Raw genomic sequence first — 19732 nt, 5'->3', positions numbered from 1 at the left:
TTCTTCTACATATTCAATCTTTCTCCGTAACTCAGTTTCTCAATTCCCGACAACATCCCCGTAAACCTTCTCTGCCCTCTTTCAACCTTATTAATATCCTTCCTGCAATTAGGTGACCAAAACTGTACACAATACTCCAAATTTGACCCCACCAATTCCTTATCCAACCTCACCATAACATTTCAACTCTTATACTCAATACTTTGATTTATAAAAGCCAATGTACCAAAAGCTCTCTTTACAACCCTATCTACCAGTGATGCCACTTTTAGGGAATTTTGTATCTGTATTCCCTGACCTTCTGTTCTATTGCACTCCTCAGTGCCCTACCATTTACCTTGTATGTTCTACCTTGGTTTGCCCTTCCAAAGTGCAAAACCTCAAACTTGTCTGTATTAAACTCTATCTGCCATTTTTCAGCCCATTTTTCTAGCTGGTCCAAATCCCTCTGCAAACTTTGAAAACCTTCCTCACTGTCCACTACACCTCCAGTCTTTGTATCGTCAGCATATTTGCTGATCCAATTTACCACATTATCATCCAGATCATTGATACAGATGACAAATAACAAAGGACCCAGCACTGATCCCTGTGGCACACCACTAGACACAGGCTTCCACTCAAAGAAGCAATCCTCCACTATCACTCTCTGACTTCTCCCATTGAGCCAATGTCTAATCCAATTTACTACCTCACCATGTATACCTAGCGACTGAATCTTCCTAACTAACCTCCCATGTGGGACTTTGTCAAAGACCTTACTGAAGTCCATGTAGACGACATCCACTGCCTTCCCTTCATCCACTTTCCTTGTAACCTCCTCAAAAAACTCTAATAGATTTATTAAACATGACCTACCACGCACAAAGCCATGTTGACTCTCCCTAATAAGTCCCTGTCTATCCAACTACTTGTAGATCCTATCTCTTAGTACTCCTTCCAATAATTTACCTACTACCGATGTCAAACTTACCGGCCTATAATTTCCCGGATTACTTTTAGAGCCTTTTTTAAACAAAGGAACAACATGATTCCGATTTACTAGGATGTTACCAGGGTTTCAGCACTTAAGTTACAGAGAAAGGTTGAACAAGTTAGGTCTCTATTCATTGGAGCGTAGAAGGTTGAGGGGGGATTTGATCGAGGTATTTAAAATGTTGAGAGGGATAGATAGAGTTGACGTGAATAGGCTGTTTCCATTGAGAGTAGGGGAGATTCAAACGAGAGGACATGATTTGAGAGTTAGGGGGCAAAAGTTTAAGGGAAACACGAGGGGGTATTTCTTTACTCAGAGAGTGATAGCTGTGTGGAATGAGCTTCCTGTAGAAGTAGTAGAGGCCAGATCAGTTGTGTCATTTAAGGTAAAATTGGATAGGTATATGGATAGGAAAGGAGTGGAGGGTTATGGGCTGAGTGCGGGTAGGTGGGACTAGGTGAGATTAAGAGTTCGGCACGGACTAGGAGGGCCGGAATGGCCTGTTTCCGTGCTGTGATTGTTATATGGTTATATATGAGCTATCCTCCAATCCTCTGGCACCTCACCCGTAGATACCAACATTTTAAATATATCTGCCAGGGCTCCTGCAATTTCAACACTAGTCTCCTTCAAGATCCGAGGGAATACTCTGTCAGGTCCTGGGGATTTATCTACTGTGATTTGCCTCAAGATAGCAAGCACCTCCTCCTCTTCAATCTGTATAGGTTCCATGACCTCACTACTTGTTTGCCTTATTTCCATTTACTCCATGCCAGTTTCCTTAGTAAATACAGCTGCAAAAAACCCATTTAAGATCTCCCCCATTTCTTTTGGTTCCATACGTAGCCGACCACTGTGATCTTCAAGAAGACCAATTTTATCCCTTACTATCCTTTTGCTCTTAATATACCTGTGGAAGCTCTTTGGATTATCCTTCACCTTGACTGTAAAGCAACCTCATGTCTTCTTTTAGCCCTCCTGATTTCTTTCTTAAGTATTTTTTTGCACTTTTTATACTCCTCAAGCACCTTATTTGCTCCCTGTTTCCTACACATGTCACACATCTCTCTTTTCTTCTTTATCAGAGTTCCAATATCCCTCGAGAACCAAGGTTCCTTATTCTTATTCACTTTGCCTTTAATCCTGACAGGAACATACAAACTTGCACTCTGAAAATTTCTCCTTTGAAAGCTTCCCACTTACCAGTCACATCCTTGCCAGAGAACAACCTGTCCCTATCCACACTTCTTAGATCCTTTCTCATTTCTTCAAATTTGGTCTTTTTTCCAGTTTAGAACCTCAACCCGAGGACCAGATCTATCTTTATCCATGATCAAGTTGAAACTAACGGTGTTATGATCACTGGAACCAAACTGTTCCCCTACACACATTTCCGTCACCTATCCTAACTCGTTTCCTAATAGGAGATCTAACATTGCATCCTCTCTTGTTGGTACCTCTATATTGATGTAGAAAACTTTCCTGAACACATTTTATAAACTCTAACCCATTTAGACCTTTAACAGTATGGGAGTCCCAATCAATATGTGGAAAATTAAAATCCCCTACAATCACAACTTTATGTTTCCTGCAGTTGTCTGCTATCTCTCTGCAGATTTGCTCCTCCAGTTCTCGCTGACTATTGGGTGGTCTATAATACAACCCCATTAATGTGGTCATACCTTTCCTGTTTCTCAGCTGCACCTATATGACCTCGGTAGACAAGCCCTCTAATTTGTCCTGCCTGAGCACTGCTGTAACATTTTCCCTGACTAGCAATGCCACCCCCCCCCCCCCCCCACCACCCCTCATCCCTCTGCCTCTATCACATCTGAAATAGTCTGTGGTATATCTCTAAATAAATAAAATTAAAGCCATGATTATATTTTGATGGGTTCAAACTTTGCTAATGATATTCATTGGGCTGTGCAGATGTCGTAGCTGGCCCAGGTTTATTGCCAAAGTGAATAGAGCAAAGTAAAATAATGAGTATAATCAGAACTGGAAAGGAGAGGCACGTAAACAAGAATAGGTAGGGGTGTGCTCCGTACTCAGCCTGCCTCGTGCTGGTGTTGTACTTCAAGTTCAAGTTTATTGTCCTTCAACCGTACGCATGTATACCGCCAAACAAGATGCTTGATCTTCATGTTTGTGCTGTTTGCTCGCTTTTTGCCGTTTTGCCACAATTTGTTCTTTTTTTGCGCACTGGTTATTTGATGTTTTTCTAGGAACGGGTTACATGGTGTTTTTTTGTTTCGTGCCTACCTGCAGGAGAGCGAATCTCAGAGTTGTATTCTGTATACATACTTTGATAATAAATGCACTTTAAACTTTGAGACAATGCTCCTCTAGACCAAGGTGCACAACACAGTACATATAACTCACTCACACACACATAGTAAGGTACAAATATGATACAAGTTAAAAAATAAGCAATATAACACTACTGGTGCTTCATACGTGATGAGACCTGGGTGGTGACAGGGAGTTCAGTCGTCTCATAGCCTTGGGGGAAGAAGTTGTTTCCCATCCTATCAGTCAGTCTCTCTCCTAATGGTAATTCCTGCCTGACGCTAGGGGGTCAAAGAGATTGTTGGATAGATGGGAGGGATCAAAGTTCAATGTTCAAAGGAAACTTATTATCAAAGTACATATATGACTGCATGTACAACCCTGAGATCTATTTTCTTGTGGGCATACTCAATAAATCCATAATAGAATAATAACCATAACAGAATCAATGAAAGACCATATCAACTTGGGTGCTCAACCAGTGTGCAAAAGTCAACAAATGGTGCAAATACAAAAAGAAAGAAATAATAATAAATAAATAAATAAATAAATAAACAAACAATAAATATCAAGAATATGTGATGAAGAGTCCTTTAAAGTGAGTCTATAGGTTGTGGGAACAATTCATTGATGGGGCAAGAGAAGTTGAGTGAAGTTATCCCCTTTGGTTCAAGAGCCTGATGAATGATTAGTAATAACTGTTCCTGAACCGGGTGCTGTGGGTCCAGAAGCTCCTGTACCTGTTTCCTGATGGCAGTGGCGAGGAGAGAGCATGGCCTGGGTGGTGGTGGTCTTTGATGATGGACGCTGCTTTCCTGCAGCAATACTTCATGCAGACATGCTCAATGGTGGAGAGAGCTTTACCGGTGATGGACAAGGCCATATATACTACTTTCCGAAGGTTTTTCTGTTCAACGGCATTGATGTTTCCATACCAGGCTGTAAGCACTGACAATACTAAGAGCCCTGCATGCACAGTGCTCCTGATATATATGACTCTAGTGGGTGGAAGAGAGACCCCAATGATCCTCTCGGCGTTCCTTTGTAGGGACTTGTCGTTATGTGCCTCCTGAAAGCCCTGCTTAACCTGGGATTTTTATTAGGCTGCTAATTTGACTGAGGACTACAGTGCTGAGCAGAGGAGGAGAAGGGCGGTGTTGTGAGCATCAAAGAGCAGTATGGTTGATTTGGAGGGAAAACGTCTCTTTAGTCTTTCAAGGCATTGTTCTTCCTTTCCCTCTTAGCTGGTTACATCTTTCACTGGCCAGCTTGTACTCCTTCTCAAACAACCCCCCTTCCCCTTCCAGTCCTGATGAAGGGTCTCAGCCAGAAGCATCGACTGTATTCTCTTTGCCATAGTTACTGCCTGTATTGCTGAGTTCCTCCAGCATTTTGTATGTGTTGCTCAAGATTTCCAGCATCTGCATAATCTCTTGTGTTTCTAGTTTAAAGCTGTCGACTTTTCCTGTCAAACTTTTGAATGTCACATATGCACCTATGTGTTTGTGTGCAGGGTTTTGTGAGTGTGCATGAATGCGTGTATATGTGTGTGGACTGAGGCTTCAGGTAATATCCATAGCCAAGACTGATCATGTCTCGAAAGTCAGAAGCACGAAGTGGTTAGAGGGAAGAAAGGCAGATTTCCCATTTCTGTGCATTCATTAACACAGGGATTCTGCAGATGCCGGAAACCTTGAGCAACGCACACGACATGGTAGAGGAACTCAGCAGGTCAGGTAGCATCTGTGGAGAGGAATGAACTGTTGATGTTTTGGGTTGAGGGAGTCTCTCCCTCTGTTATCTCTGCTGCCCTCTAACTCTCCCCCAGACTCACTACCACAGCCAAATGTCACCTTTCACCTGCCCACCTTGTACTTCCTTCGCTCCCCTACCTTCTTATTCTGGCCTCCGCCCCCTTCCCCTTTCCTGTCCAGTCCTGATGAGGGGTCTCGGCCCGAAACACCGACTGTTTATCCATTTCTATTAATGCCACCTGACCACCTCCAGCATTTTGTGTGCGCTGCTGTGCATTGATTACAAACACAAAGGAACCCAAAGCTTTTTGCAGGCTTTCAAAGAGCTTTTCTCACTACACACATTCTTCAGGGTCATGGTATCAGTAGCAAGGCCAGCATTAACAAGCCTTGCCCTTGAACTGACTGGCTTGTGAGGCCAGTCCAGAGTCAACCACTTTGTTTCTATAACGCCAGTAGGTTTCTATAGCAATCCAGTGATTTACAGTTATCACCCATCCAGGATAAGATCTGAATTTAATTTCAAATCGGCTGGTAGTTTGAGTTGGGAAAAATGTAGGCAGATTCAGCTGAGCTGACCTGTCCTTGCCTAATCACCACTTTGTGGCAGGGTTATTGTATCATTCCTCTTCCTAATGCACAGAGTCGTTAGGGTGACTCAAATGAGGCTGCCATCAGAGCCTGGGTTGGTGTGACTCCATGAAATTAGCAATGGTTGTCCTCCAACAGCTCTAGTCTTCAAAACTATTTTTGTCAGAGTTCATTAAATCTGTTGCCTGGCTTAATTAGGATAACTAAACATTTAGGATTGCCTTGGAGTCGATCCAGGATTTAGAGATTCATAGAGTTATGACAGTGCACAGGAGACTATTCAGCCCACCGAACCTCTGCCAGCTTCTAATGAAGTGATCCTATCATTTCTAACCCCCGCTGTCCTTTAAGACATTTGTTCATTTATTTAGAAATACACTGCAGAACAGGCCCTTCGGGCCCTTCGAGTGATGCTGTCCCAGCAACCTCTGACATAACCCGAGCCTAATCACAGGACAACTTACCTGGTATGTGTTTGGACTGTAGGAGGAAACCGGAGCACCCAGAGGAAATCCATGCAGTCCATGGGGAGGACATACAGACTCCTTGTAGATGGTGTCGGAATGGAACCCTGAGCCCCGATGCTCCCGAGCTGTAGTTACATCTGGCTAACCACTACACTGCTGTAGAGTCCCCTCAGATCTCTGTGAAAAGCCTCAGCTAGTACAGGCAGTGAGTTTGAGATTGGGCAGTCAGAGTAAAACACACAAGATGCAGAAGGAACTCAGCAGGTCAGGCAGCATTTATGGAAAGGAAATAGTGGTCGACGTCTCAGGCCAAGACCCTTCATCAGGACTGGGAAGGAAGGGAAGGGAGTCAATCCCAGATTGATTTAGAACCCATCTTTCAGTACTGGACCACAGGCAACCAAAATGTGCATTGTAGTTTTCACAGCATAATTTAAGTATATCAGCTCTGAGGTAGGAAGTACAGCAGTTTGATCACCAGTTAGCCAAGTAGGTGACAGGAAGTCTGCTTGCTTTCCAATTGGCAATATAATGTGTGAAAATGTGGGTGTTGACAGGACGTTGAGCGGTGGTGCCTCCCCCAATGCATCTAAGCTCAATCTGTGAACTCAGGAACATTGAATTCTTCAATTTCAGTTTACCTACAGCACTCTAGCATAGTCGCTAGTGTAACAATGTCACAGCAGATAAGGGTTCGATTCCTGACACTGTCTGTAAGTTTTGTAATTTCTCCCGGTGATTGCGGAGCTTTCCTCCGGGTGCTCTGGTTTCCTCCCACATTCCAAAGACGTCCATAAATTGTAAACGTACTTTGTTGGCGCAAGAAGCATGGCGATATTTATGGGCTGCCCCCAGTACAACCTCGGAGTGTGTCAGTCGTTGACACAAACAATGTGACAAATAAAGCTAACGTTTATCGTTTTACATCTCCTCGTTCCTTTTCTCTCTCCTGATCCTCCTACACCGGCCCCAGTCCCCCATCCCCCTGCTTCTTTCCCCTCCTCAACCCAATCCATTGTACCCTCTCCCCACTGCTCCCATCCACTCACCCCACCTCCCTTCATTGGTTCCACACTCCGCCTTCCCTTCCACTCGGTTTGCCCCATCTGCTTCGCTTTGTTGCCTCCACCTGTCACCTTCCAGTCTCCTTCACTGTTTCCACTCTTCCTTCCTCTGCCGGCGTGTCCCTGCTCACCTGGATCCACCTATTGCTCACCAGTTCTTGGCCCCCACCTTCCACTCACCTCCATCTTTCAGACCAGGTGAAGGGCCACGGCCTGAAATGTCACCTGAACATTTCCCTCCACAGATGCTGCCTGACCCTCTGAGTTCCTCCAGCAGTTAGCCCCTCACTGTGGATCCCTGTATCTGCTGGCTCTCAAGTCTCCATGGAATCCACTTCTAATTGTCAGGCGGAGTGGGAATTAAAGGCAGGTTAAGTCCTCATTGGATAGGAGCTATGATCCCATCGGATGAATGGCTGCTTTCAGTCAAAAGCATTATTTGCTTTCGTTTCTTTTCATCCTGTGGTAATCATGGCTGTGAAGTAGCAAACTTGTCTCCCTGTGGGAAATCCAGGAACTGTGATTTTTCACGTGGCCCTGCTCTAAATTGATTTTTTTGTTTTCTTTCTTGCCTTTTGCACTTTAGTGAAATGAAAAGCTATTGAACGTTGTGAATGACGAGGGGCGAGCTGCCCCATCCTGCCTTTCCAGTGCACTGGCCGTGCTGCTGCTGACTGCCTTGGTTCGGCTGACATCTTCAATAATGGATTATATCTACTGTTATAAGCACAGAGAGGCGGAATAAAACAATTAGCTTTCACAGCGTCGGCTATTGATCAGTATTTTATTTATAAAGGGCTGCGTTTTTTGTGCTGATTTATGTTGGTTGTCCGTGCCTGCTCGTGCACAGAGCATGCATGAAACAGCCTGCACTGTAGGCTTTGCTTCCCGGCCCCACTGCCCACCTTTACACCGCTTCTCAAAGCCACAGTCGGCGGGGTATGCTTCAAATCCCTTGGCTCAGGTCGATACAACAGCGACTAGCCGCACAGCAAGATCCCAACTGTAGCAAGTTCACTGAATTCGCTGTTCATTGCCACAGACAGCTGAGGAGGCCAAGTCACTGGGTGTACTTAAAGCAGAGGCTGATAGGTTCTTGATCAGTGAAGGGTGTCAAAGGTCGCAGAAAGAAGGCAGGAGACTGAAATAAGATTGAAAGAACACTTACAAGGGTGTTGCTGGGCCTTTAGAACCTGAGTTATAGGGAAGGGTTGAATAGGTTAGGACTTTATTCCCTGGAACATAGAAGATTGAGGGCAGATTTGATATCAGTATACAACATTATGAGCAGTATAGATAAGGTTCATGCAAGCAGGTTTTTTCCACTGAAGTTGGATGAGACTACAACTAGAGGTTATGGGTTAAGGGTGAAAAGTGAAATGTTTAAGGGGAACGTGAGGGTTGAGAGTGTGGAATGAGCTACCAGTGCAAGTTATGGGTGAAGGGTGGATTTTGATATTTAAGAGAAATTTGGGGAAGTACATAGATGGGAGGGGTATGGAGAGTTATGGTTCAGGTGCAGGTTGATAGGACTGGGCAGTCTAATGGTTCAGCACAGACTAAGTTGGCTGAAGGGCCGGTTTCTGTGTGGTAGTGTTATATGTTATGTGGGGTTGTTAGTTCGTTTTGCCCATTTCGCCGCTGGTGTTTAGGGCAGCAATGAAGGTCCTCTATCGCTGTTTGTCCTTGGCCATCTTCTCTACTGTGTCCCAGGTGTGGTTCAGGGTCCTCAGTTGCACTCAGATGCAGGAGGATTCTTCATTGCTGCTTCTGTAATAACTTGTTTGACCAGTCAGGGTTGTTAGACCTGAGCTGAACCCCCGAACCTGGAGGACCAGTGGACCACTCTTGGTCTGGCCTCTACCCTTTGACCTGTTTGGCATGGATGACCCTACTAAGAGCCAAGGTTCGAAAGCCCTGACTCCAGCCAACATAGCTGTCCAGATCATTGAGTCATGCAAACCCTATGACAAGGTTGTGGTCCTCTTGAAGGATATGGGGTTGAGAGGGATAACAAATCAGCAATGATGAAATGTTGGAGCAGACTCAATGGGCCAACTGGCCTAATTCTGCTCCTATGTCTTATGGTCTTAACATTAAGGGTGTTGGGCAAGACACTGGATAACTCAGCAATTCATTATGTAGTGAGAGGAAGTTAGACCATTGTGACTCGCTTATCAAGATATGGACGTTTGACTAATTGTACTTTTCAGGTCCTGTTTCCAAACCTCCGGATCACAATTGTGTTGATGTTCCTCAGCTACTTCTTAAATGTTAACATAAGAGACTGGAGATGCAGCAAATTACCTGCTGGAATGACTCAGCCGGTTGAGCAGCATCTGTGGGTGGGGAACAGGAAATGTCAACGTTTTGATTCAAAATCCTGCAAGAGTTACGATTTACCAGGATGCTGCCTGGATTTGAGAGCACATTTCATAATGAGAGGTTGGACAAACTGGAGCTGCAGAGGCTGAGGGGAGATCTGATAGAGATTATGAGAGGCATAGATAGCATAGACAGATAATATCTTTTCCCCAGTGTTGAAATATCTAATACCAGAGGGCATGCATCTAAGGGGAGAGGGGGTAATTTTAAAGGAGGTGTGAGGGGTAAGTCTTTTTACGCAGAGAGGTGCTGGATGACTGGAATGCACAGTCTGGGGTGGTGGTTGAGGCAGAAACATTAGAGGCTGTTACGAGATGTTCAGTCAGGCACATGAATGTGAGAAAATGGAAAGACATGGCTATTGTGTAGGCAGAGGGGATTAGTTAGGTTGCCCATTTGATTACCAGTTTAATTGGATTGACATAACATTGTGGGCCAATAGGCTGCTCCTGTGCTGTACAGGTTTATGTTCTATGACTTGAAATGTCGACGGCTCCTTTCCTCTCACAGTTGCTGCTCAACCTGCTGAGTTTTACATCTTAAATGTTTCTGCCTTCAGTACTCCTTCAGGCCATGACTTCCAAGCTCCCTGGCTGAAATATTTATCACACTTTCTTCTAATCTTTCCACCAGTTAATCTGTTCGAGAACATGGCCTCTTTGTTGAGGGACTGTGGCTGTCCTTTGACTCTTGCCATGGAACTTTACTCATCCACCCTTGCAGTGCGTGACTCCGCACTGTATCCGTTCAGTGTATTTGCAGAAGTGTTCACTTGCCTGCACTATCCCCAAAACACCATAAGATAGAGGAGCAGAATGTGGCCATTTGGCTCATTGAGTCTGCTCTGATATTCTATCATGGCTGATTCATTATCCCTTTCAACACCATTCTCCTGCCTTCTCCCCAAAGCCTTGGGCACCCTTACTAGTGAAGAACCTATCAACTTCTGCTTTAAATACACCCAATGACTCGGCCTCCACAGGGATCTGCGGCAGTGAATTCCACAGATTCACCACCCTCTGGCGAAAGAAATTCCTCCCCATCTCTGTTCTTCATAAATCAAAGCATTGAGTACAGGAGATGGCAAGATGTTGGTGAGGTCTGATCTGGAGTATTATGTGCAGTTTTGGTCACCTACCTGCAGGAAACAGGTAAATAAGGTTGAAAGAGTACAGCAAAAATTTACAAGGATGTTGCCAGATTTGGAGGACCTGAGTTATAAGGAAAGATTGACTAGGTTAGGACTTTATTCCTTGGAACGTACAAGATTGAGAGGAGATTTGATAGAGTATACAAAATTATGAGAGGAATAGAAAGAGTAAATGCAAGCAAGCTTTTTCCGCTGAGGTTGAGTGGACTGCATCTGGAGGTCATGGGTTAAGGGTGAAAGGTGAGAAGTTTAAGTGGAACAAGGGGAAATTTCTTCACTCAGAGGGTTTTGAAAGTGTGGAATGAGCTACCAGTGCAAGTGGTGTATGCAAGCTCGATTTCAGTGTTTTAAGAGAAGTTTGGATAAGAGCATGAATGATTGGGGCATGGAGGGCTATGGTCCGGTGCAGATCAATGGGAGCAGGCAGTTTAGATGACTCATAGAAACATAGAAAACCTACAGCACAATACAGGCCCTTTAGCCCACAAAGCTGTGACGAACATGTTCCTTCCTTAGAAATTACTACACTTCCCCATAGCCCTCTATTTTTCTAAGCTCCATGTACCTATCTAAAAGTCTCTTAAAAGGCCCTGTCATATCTGCCTCCACCACCGTTGCCGGCAGCCCATTCCAAGCACTCACCACCCTCTTCGTAAAAAACTTACCCCTGACATCTCCTCTGTATCTATTCCCCAGCACCTTAAACCTGTGTCCTTTTGTGGCAACCATTTCAGTCCTGGAAAAAAGCCCCTGACTATCCACACGATAAATGCCTCTCATCATCCTATACACCTCTATCAAATCACCTCTCATCCTCCGTCTCTCCAAGGAGAAAAGGCCAAGTTCACTCAACCTGTTTTCATAAGGCATGCTCCCCAATCCAGGCAACATCCTTGTAAATCTCCTCTGCACCCTTTCTGTGGCTTCCACATCCTTCCTGTAGTGAGGTGACCAGAACTGAGCACAGTACTCCAAGTGGGGTCTGACAAGGGTCCTATATAGCTGCAACATTACCTCTTGGATTTGCACAGACTAGATGGGCTGAAGGGCCTGTTTTGTGCTGTACTTTTCTATTACTGTGACTCTAAATGGATGTCCTTGTAATCTGTAGCTGTACGCTCTGGTCCTAGACTCACCCACTATAGGAAACATCTCTCTCTAAACCTTCAATATTCCATAGGTTTCAATAACACTCCCCCCGCCCCCCAATTTTTCTAAACTCAACCGAGTTCAGGGCTACAGCCATTATACGCTCCTCAAAAGAATATACATCGAATTTTATGCGTTCAGTTTGGTTGTACAAAGATGTACCTGCCTGCACTTTATTCACATGAAAACATACTTTGAAGTTCAAATCCCCACTGCAAGGTGTTGAACACAGAATGGATGCTGACAGGTTAATACCACACTATAGGAAGTCCTGCCTTATGTTGTTGGTGTTAAGTGCAGGCATGGTCCCAGCACACAATTATGAAGAAGAGCAGGCAGTTGCTGTCCCAAACCCTTGGTCAGTATTCCACCCTCAATAACATCACTCTAACAGACCCTGCCTGCTGATTAGCCTATCACTGTTCCTTGGAGTTTGCTGTGCAGAAAATGGTTACTGTGTGGAAGGGGCTACATAAATGAAAATCAGATATGAAGTAACAGGAGTAAAAGTTAACATCTTTAACAAAGGAACAATAGAGTTGCTTGCCGTAAGCAGTGGGAAATGACAGTAATTGACTGTCAGTACAGATGTGTGAGTGTGTGTTTTTGTGTGAGTATGTATGTGTTTGTGTGAGTGTGTGTGTTTGTGTGAGAATGTATGTGTTGTATGAGTATGTATGTGTTTGTGTGTGTGTGTATGTGTTTGTGTGAGTGTATGTGTTTGTGTGTGAGTGTGTATGTGTTTGAGTATGTATGTGTTTGTGTGAGTGTATGTGTTTGTGTGTGAGTATGTGTGTGTTTGTGTGTGTGTATGTGTTTGTGTGAATGTGTTTGTGTGTGAGTATGTGTGTGTTTGTGTGTGTGTATGTGTTTGTGTGAATGTGTTTGTGTGTGAGTATGTGTGTGTTTGTGTGAGTGTGTACGTGTTTGTGTGTATGTATGTGTTTGTGTGAGTGTGTATGTGTTTGTATGTATGTGTTTGTGTGTGAGTATGTATGTGTTTGTGTGAGTGTGTATGTGTTTGGGAGTATGTATGTGTTTGTGTGAGTGTATGTGTTTGTGTGTGAGTATATATGTGTTTGTGTGAGTGTGTATGTGTTTGTGTGCGAGTATGTGTGTGTTTGTGTGAGTGTATGTGTGTGAGTATGTGTGTATTTGTGTGAGTGTTTGTGTTGTGTGTGAGTATGTGTGTGTTTGTATGAGTGTATGTTGTGTGAGTGTGTGTGTGTGTACATGTGTGTGTGTATGTATGTGTTTGTGTGAATGTTTATGCGTGTGTGACATGGATACATTTTTATCATTTCTTGCCTAGTGACAATAAAATTTACTCTTTAAAAACATGCAAGTTGTAAGAATCACAGCTAGATTGAGTTTGTGATTTGTGAGATCTGCTTTGTGATGTGATGCATGGTTTGTGATTTGCTGATGACTCTGCCCCTCACCAGCTGAATGTTGTGGTTTGATTTCAGCAGATAATGATGCAGTGTGTGTGTGCTGCCACTGTTGCTGTGAGAAATGCATATGAATTCCCAGTAGTTCCAAAACGGTTTTGACTCAGTGCAGTGTGGTGAATGATGCAAGATCCCCATGTCCCCATCTAACTGTGGCAAGCTGAAATCAAAAATCAAAGCACGTGAAGTCTTCAACAGCTCAGCCAGTACTTGCAGAGGGTGTTTCTGTCTCGGCTGTTCTGCATCCACAGAAGTTCGCTAATGGATCATTGGGGACCAGGCGGCTTGATTCTAACCCAGCTTTGGCTTTTAGATTTCGTTGTATGTGAGGGTCTTGGCAAAGCTGTCTTCTCCAGAGTGGAAGAGTTTGCAGGTGTGTTTTTAGAGGGTAGTTCAGATTTCAGATGCAGCAATGGGTCAGAAGACACACATAAGCCAGACAGAATAAAGGCAATTGTTTTTCTGCCTTGAAGGACTTCAGTGAACATGATGTGTTTCTGCATCATAGAGCCATCACTCTTAATGCTAGTGTTTTACTCCAGGTTAGTTAACTGAATTCAAAGTTCCAAGTAAATTTATGATCAAACTACATAGATGTCACCATCTACAACCCTGAGATTCATTATTTATTTGTTTATTTTGAGATACAACGTGAATTAGGCCTTCCAGCGCTTTGAGACACACTGCCTCAGCAACCCCACAACCCTGATTAACCTTAACCATAATCATAGGACAACTTACAATGAACAATTAACCAACCTGCTTTGTCTTTGGGCTGTGGGAGGAAATCAGAGTTCCCGGGCAAAACCCACGCATTCCGTGGAGAGGAAGTACAGAGACTCCTTACAGACGGTGCTGGAACTGAACTCTGAAATGGCGCAAGCTGTAATACCATCGTGCTAACCGCCGCAACGCTGTTGTAGCACCCTTCTAGCGGGTGCTGCAAAGAAATACAATAGAAGCAATGAAAAACTACACACGGAAAAGGACTGACAAACAACCAATGTGGAAAAGAATTCAAACTGGCCAAATACAAACAAAAACAAATAAAATAAAATAATAATAATAATAATAATAAATACATGCATACATAAATAATATTGAGAAGATGAGTTGTGTAGAGTCCTTGGAGATCGAGTTTGGTGATCTGTTGAGGTGAGTGAAGTTATCCATGCCGGCTCAGGAGCCTGACAGTTGAATCATGAATCAATAGTCAGAATCGTTGGCTTTCTTAAGTGCAAGTACCAACCACACACAACAAAGACAAACAATCAATTTGCAAAAGACAACAAACTGTGCAAATAATAAAAGAAAAACCAAAATATTAATACATAAATAAGTAATAAATTTTGAGAACATGAGTTGTAGAGCCCTTGAAAGTGAGTCCGTAGGTTGTGGAATCATTTCAGCGTTGAGGTGAATGAAGTTATCCACACTGGTTATCCACTCCACCCTGAGAACTAGCCTCTGTTGTATCCAGGACATCCTCAGGGAGCAGTGCCTGAAAAAGGCAGCATCCTTCATTCAGGTCCCCAGTCACCCAGGTCATGCCTTGTTCTCATTGCTACCATCAGGAAGGAGGTACAGAAACCTGACGGCACACACTCAACGATTCAGGAATAGCTTCTTCCCCTCTGCCATCCAATTTCTGAATGGGACATTGAACCCATGAACATTACCTCACTACTTTATTTCTATTTTGCACTATTTATTTAATATATATAAAACCATATGACATAGGAGCAGAATTAGGCTATTCAGCCAATCGAGTCTTCTCCTCCGTTCCATCACAGCTGGTCCCAGATCCCACTCAAGCCCATACTCCTGCCTTCTTGCCATACCCTTTGGTGCCCTGACCGATCAGGAAACTATCAACTTCGGCTTTAAGTATACCCACAGACATTGATGGCCTCCTCTGCAGTCTCTGGCTAAAAAATTCCTCCTTAACTCTGTTCTACAGAATCGCACCTCAATTTTGCGGCTACCCCCATCCTCTCCACATCCACCTTATCCAGTCCTTTCAACATTCGGTAGGTACCACAGATTTAACCTGTAAATTAGCCTCCTGGAAGTCTTGCACGAGGACTTCTAAGTCCCTTCGCGCCTCTGATGTTTGAACCTTCTCCCCATTTGGATAATAGTCTGCACTATTGTTCCTTTTTCCAAAATGTATTATTGTACATTTCGCAACACTGTATTCCGTCTGCCACTTTTTTGCCCATTCTTCCAATTTGTCTGAGTCCTCTTCCTATGCTTACTATATACCTGCTGTAATTTACAGTTTTTTCTCTATTATGTATTGCATTGTACTGCTGCCACTACATTAACAAATTTCACAACCTATGTCGGTGATACCAAACCTGATTCTGATTCTGGTTCAGGAACCTGATAGTTAAAGGGTGATAACTGTTCTGTTAGTTATTAACAAAGTTATTGATGCATTTATTTGGGAAAACTGTTATTGAAATTGCCTTTGCTTTTGCACATTTCTGGATGACTGGAGCGGTTTCCTAACTATGAAACTTCCCTTGGGAATGGCTGACACTGGAGTAGCCTCATTCACCTTTTTCCTTGTTAAGAAAAGTGTAAATTTGTCTCAAAAGGTTTAAACACAGGATACATAACAGCTCCACGCACAGCGCAGGCATTGTAAGACCGAGCGAGGGATGGCGTGAGGGTCAGGGGCTCATGGTCCAGCAGGATTAGAGATAAATAATTTATGCTGGAAATGTGAAAGGTTATGGAATTATAATGGGAAGAGAGAAGTTGCGTTTTGGGGCAGAGAACCCTCACTGCAGCACTGTATTTTTCTGAGGTTGGGTAACATGCAAAACATTATCCTGTCTTTTCTGCAGCTGCTGATTTGGAGCGTATTGTTTTTATATGAAGCAGATTTGTGTTAAATGATGTTTACTCAACATTTCACAACGGTGTATCACGTATCACGTATCATAAATCAATTACCACCTATCTTCCCACAATTCGTAGATCACATCACAAGATGTATCAAAATATTGCAAACCAAATGTCATATCACTAATCTTATTAATGAAATATCACATTATATCTCAGTAATCATGTTTTACAAATTATATCTCGCACATGATTAACCTAATATTATGTATAACCGACTGTGGTTCTTGTTTCTCAGACTCAGAGGAACTGCTTCTGGCCCACTGAATCGAGCCTGGTGTGTCAGTATCTGTGGCTCAGGCCCCGACCTTCTGTCATTGGCCCAGCTCGGTATCACTACCTCTGGTACAGAGTCTTGCATTCTTTAAGCACAAGAGACTCTGCACAGGCTGAAATCTAAAGTGACACATACAAAACGCTGCAAGAACTCAGCAGTCAGACAGCGTCGATGGAGAGGAATAGAGTCAATGTATCAAGACTGAGACCCTTCAGAGTCCTAATAAAGTGTCTTGGTCTGAAACATCAACTGGTTATTGCTCTCTGTAGATGCTGCATGATTTGCTGAGTTCCTCTGCCATGTGTGTGCCTTGCATACTCTGGTACTGACATCAACGTTACAATTGCGTGTAGCGTTCTGTACAATGCAGAGATTTGTACACTGGGTGTAAATCCCATAAAAATGAGCGTTTTGCAGCAACAGCACAGCACATTATAATGGGAAATGTCAACATAAATTTGCATAAATTATTATGATTTACATGATGCAATATAAAAAGATAATATAGCAGCATCACTTTATGGACTCACTTTCAAGGGCTCTACAATTCATGTTCTAGATATTATTTATTTACTTATTTATGTGTTTTTTTGTACTTACAGTTTGTCTTCTTTTGCACATTCGAGCTAGGGTACCTAAGACTTTTGCACAGTACTGTAGTAATTTTATGTACTGCACTGTACTGCTGCTGCAAAAAGAAATCATGACATATGTGAGTGTAGATAAACCTGATCCTTATATGGGTCCATATTGTGGTCTGACAGTGGGAAAGAGGCAGGGATGGTTGGGGAAAAGGGGAAGGGAGAGGGGAGGGAGTAAAAAGCACCAGAGAGACATTCTGTAATGATCAATAAACCAATTGTTTGGAATCAGATGACCTTGCCTGGTGTCTCAGGGCTGGTGTGTCTGCACCCGGGCCACCCCCTGCCCCCGCACTCCTCCTTTGCCACTTGTCCCACACTCCTCCCACGGTGCTCCACCCTCACTTTCCCAACATCCTTTGCTCCTGCCAGATTTACAATCTTGCTCTCTGCTCCATGTTGACAAATACAGTACTGTCTATGGTGAACTACATGTACCTGTCTGGACACGCCCCCTGCTGACTGCTCCTGTGGCCCCTCCCACTGACCCCGGTATAAAGGCGATTGAGGCCTGAGCCCGGCCCTCAGTCTCCAGGATGTAGTATGGTGGTCAACCACTGCTTGTTCTTTCTTCCAGTCAATAAAAGCCGATATCTCGCCTTCACGTCTCAGAGAGAGTTATTGATGGTGCATCACTGTGCAACAAGCTTAGGCACCCTAGCTATATAAATGTGCCTGAGACTTTTGCACTGTACTGTATTTGTCGAAATGTAAAGTTCAAATTCAAACGTACTTTGAGCTTCAGTGCAAGTCGTGAAAAATACCGTCTTGAGGTAAAATTGGGATTTTTCATGTTGCTCAGAAACTGACGGCAGTGGGGAAGAAGATGCTTTTGAACCTTGTGCTGTGGCACTTCAGGCTTCCATCGGCAGCAGCGCGAAGAGGCCGTGGCCTGGATGGTTGGGTCCTTGATGGGTGTTGCTTTTTGAGACATTGCTCTCGTAGATGTGCTTGGTGGCCTGATGGAACTGGCTGAGTCCATAACACTCTGTGATCTCTTGCATTCCCGTAAATTGGAGTTCCCCATCCCAGGTTCAAGGTTCAAAGTTCAAAGGTAGTGATGCAATCAGTCAGAATGCTTTCTACTGTACATTTGTCGAAGTTTGTTTGAGTCTTTGATGACATATTGTGCTTCTAATTTCTCATAGTTGATGAACCTGATGCCACGGTGATATTTGAGTAAAACTCTGCCTGTTTTTTTTTTTGTTTCTAGCTGACCAGAGTGCCCGTGGAGGCATGTGGACAGTACAAGACGTGCTCTGATTGCCTGGGCTCAGGAGATCCTCACTGCGGCTGGTGTGTGCTCCACAACACGTGAGTACGGACAAAGTTTCTTTCACGGCATCCACTGGTACAGTACTGCCCATTGTTCATTAGGGAATGGGGGGGGGGGTAATTTGTCGCTGGGGTTTGGTGAGTGACTTCCTTCCATGATCCATCTAGCACCACCCCAGGCAGTTCACCCACCACCTTCCTGATGTGCTAGGGTGGTGGTGGGGGCAGATTCATTCGGGATTTTTAAGAGATGTTTAGGTAGGAAAATGGGAGGATATGGGTATATGTGTAGTTTAGTTAGCCATTTGGTTGCAAATTTAATTGGTTCAGCACTGCACTGTGGGCAATAAGGTCAGCTTCTGTGCCATACTCTTCCATTTTCAATGTTCGATGTTCCTACAAACCGGGTGGAGCAGCCAGTGATGCCAAAACAACTCCTTCTGTTTGTGGGCGGAGGCCCTACAGTTTGCATGGTTCAGTTTTAAAGGTGACTTTGGAATTCGTATGCCTGGGCAGTAAAGAGGCAAGACTGAGCCATCTGACTGCTGTCATACCCATCTGATTTCCATCTAGTTGTCTTCAGTAGATGAAACATCTCTTTCTTTCAACTACTTCTATGGTTTTTCTGTATTTTATGGCTATTTGGAGAAGACAAATCTCAGAGTTATATTCTGCATACCTACTTAGATAATAAAACGAACCTTTGAAAAGTAATTACGATATTAAGTGGCTTGACGGATCTGAGATTAGGATAGGCTGAGGTAAAAATCAGCCCTGACCTACTGGATGGTGTTGCAAGGACAAGGAGGTGAGTGGTCACTCCTGCTTCTTCCTACGTTCGTAATGTTCTGCAAAGTCTGAGGAATGTGCTCAGGATAATGATGAGGCAGTGGTCAAAAATAAACCCAACCATTCTCATCCTAAATTTCCTCCTTTCTCCAAGAATGATACACGCCTTTGAGGCGATCAGCGAAGTGTGGTCTGGGCTATGGTGTTGAAAACATTGATGCTAGTTAGTGCACAACAAGATCTCACTATTGCGATAATGAGCAGATGGTCTAGGATGTTTCTAGTTGGGTGGATACAGCTTGTGGCACTAGGGAGATCCGGCCTTCACTCGCAGACTGGTTGGGTGGCTGAACTGACCCTGCAGGTATCCCTGAGCTGTGCTCTCCTTCCTTCATATAAAGATTGCAGTGGTCATGGACTGACCCATTCCCCAGCAAGTGTGAGATATAAGCCTGGATTAGAAGTAGTTAACTACACAACTGGAAAGCCAGTGCAGAGATTTCAAACTGTCATTCACCTGTTGTCAATTCTGGGGCAAATGTTTTCTGTCGTCAGACT

General features: G+C 43.8%; 1 protein-coding gene across 11 annotated transcripts in view; it reads left to right on the top strand.

Moving 5' to 3' along the window:
- Positions 1-19732, top strand: part of plxna4 (plexin A4) — a 712781-nt gene that overhangs the window by 392119 nt on the left and 300930 nt on the right. For all 11 annotated transcript variants that reach the window (XM_073066781.1, XM_073066783.1, XM_073066775.1 and 8 more), the window contains exon 5: positions 18324-18424. In XM_073066781.1, coding sequence (XP_072922882.1) covers positions 18324-18424 — 101 coding nt within the window. The remainder of the gene's footprint in view (positions 1-18323; positions 18425-19732) is intronic.

This window comes from Hemitrygon akajei, chromosome 14 (genome assembly GCF_048418815.1).
Source record: "Hemitrygon akajei chromosome 14, sHemAka1.3, whole genome shotgun sequence".
In the NCBI taxonomy this organism is placed as follows: domain Eukaryota; kingdom Metazoa; phylum Chordata; class Chondrichthyes; order Myliobatiformes; family Dasyatidae; genus Hemitrygon; species Hemitrygon akajei.
This window is presented reverse-complemented; position numbering and strand designations above follow the sequence as displayed.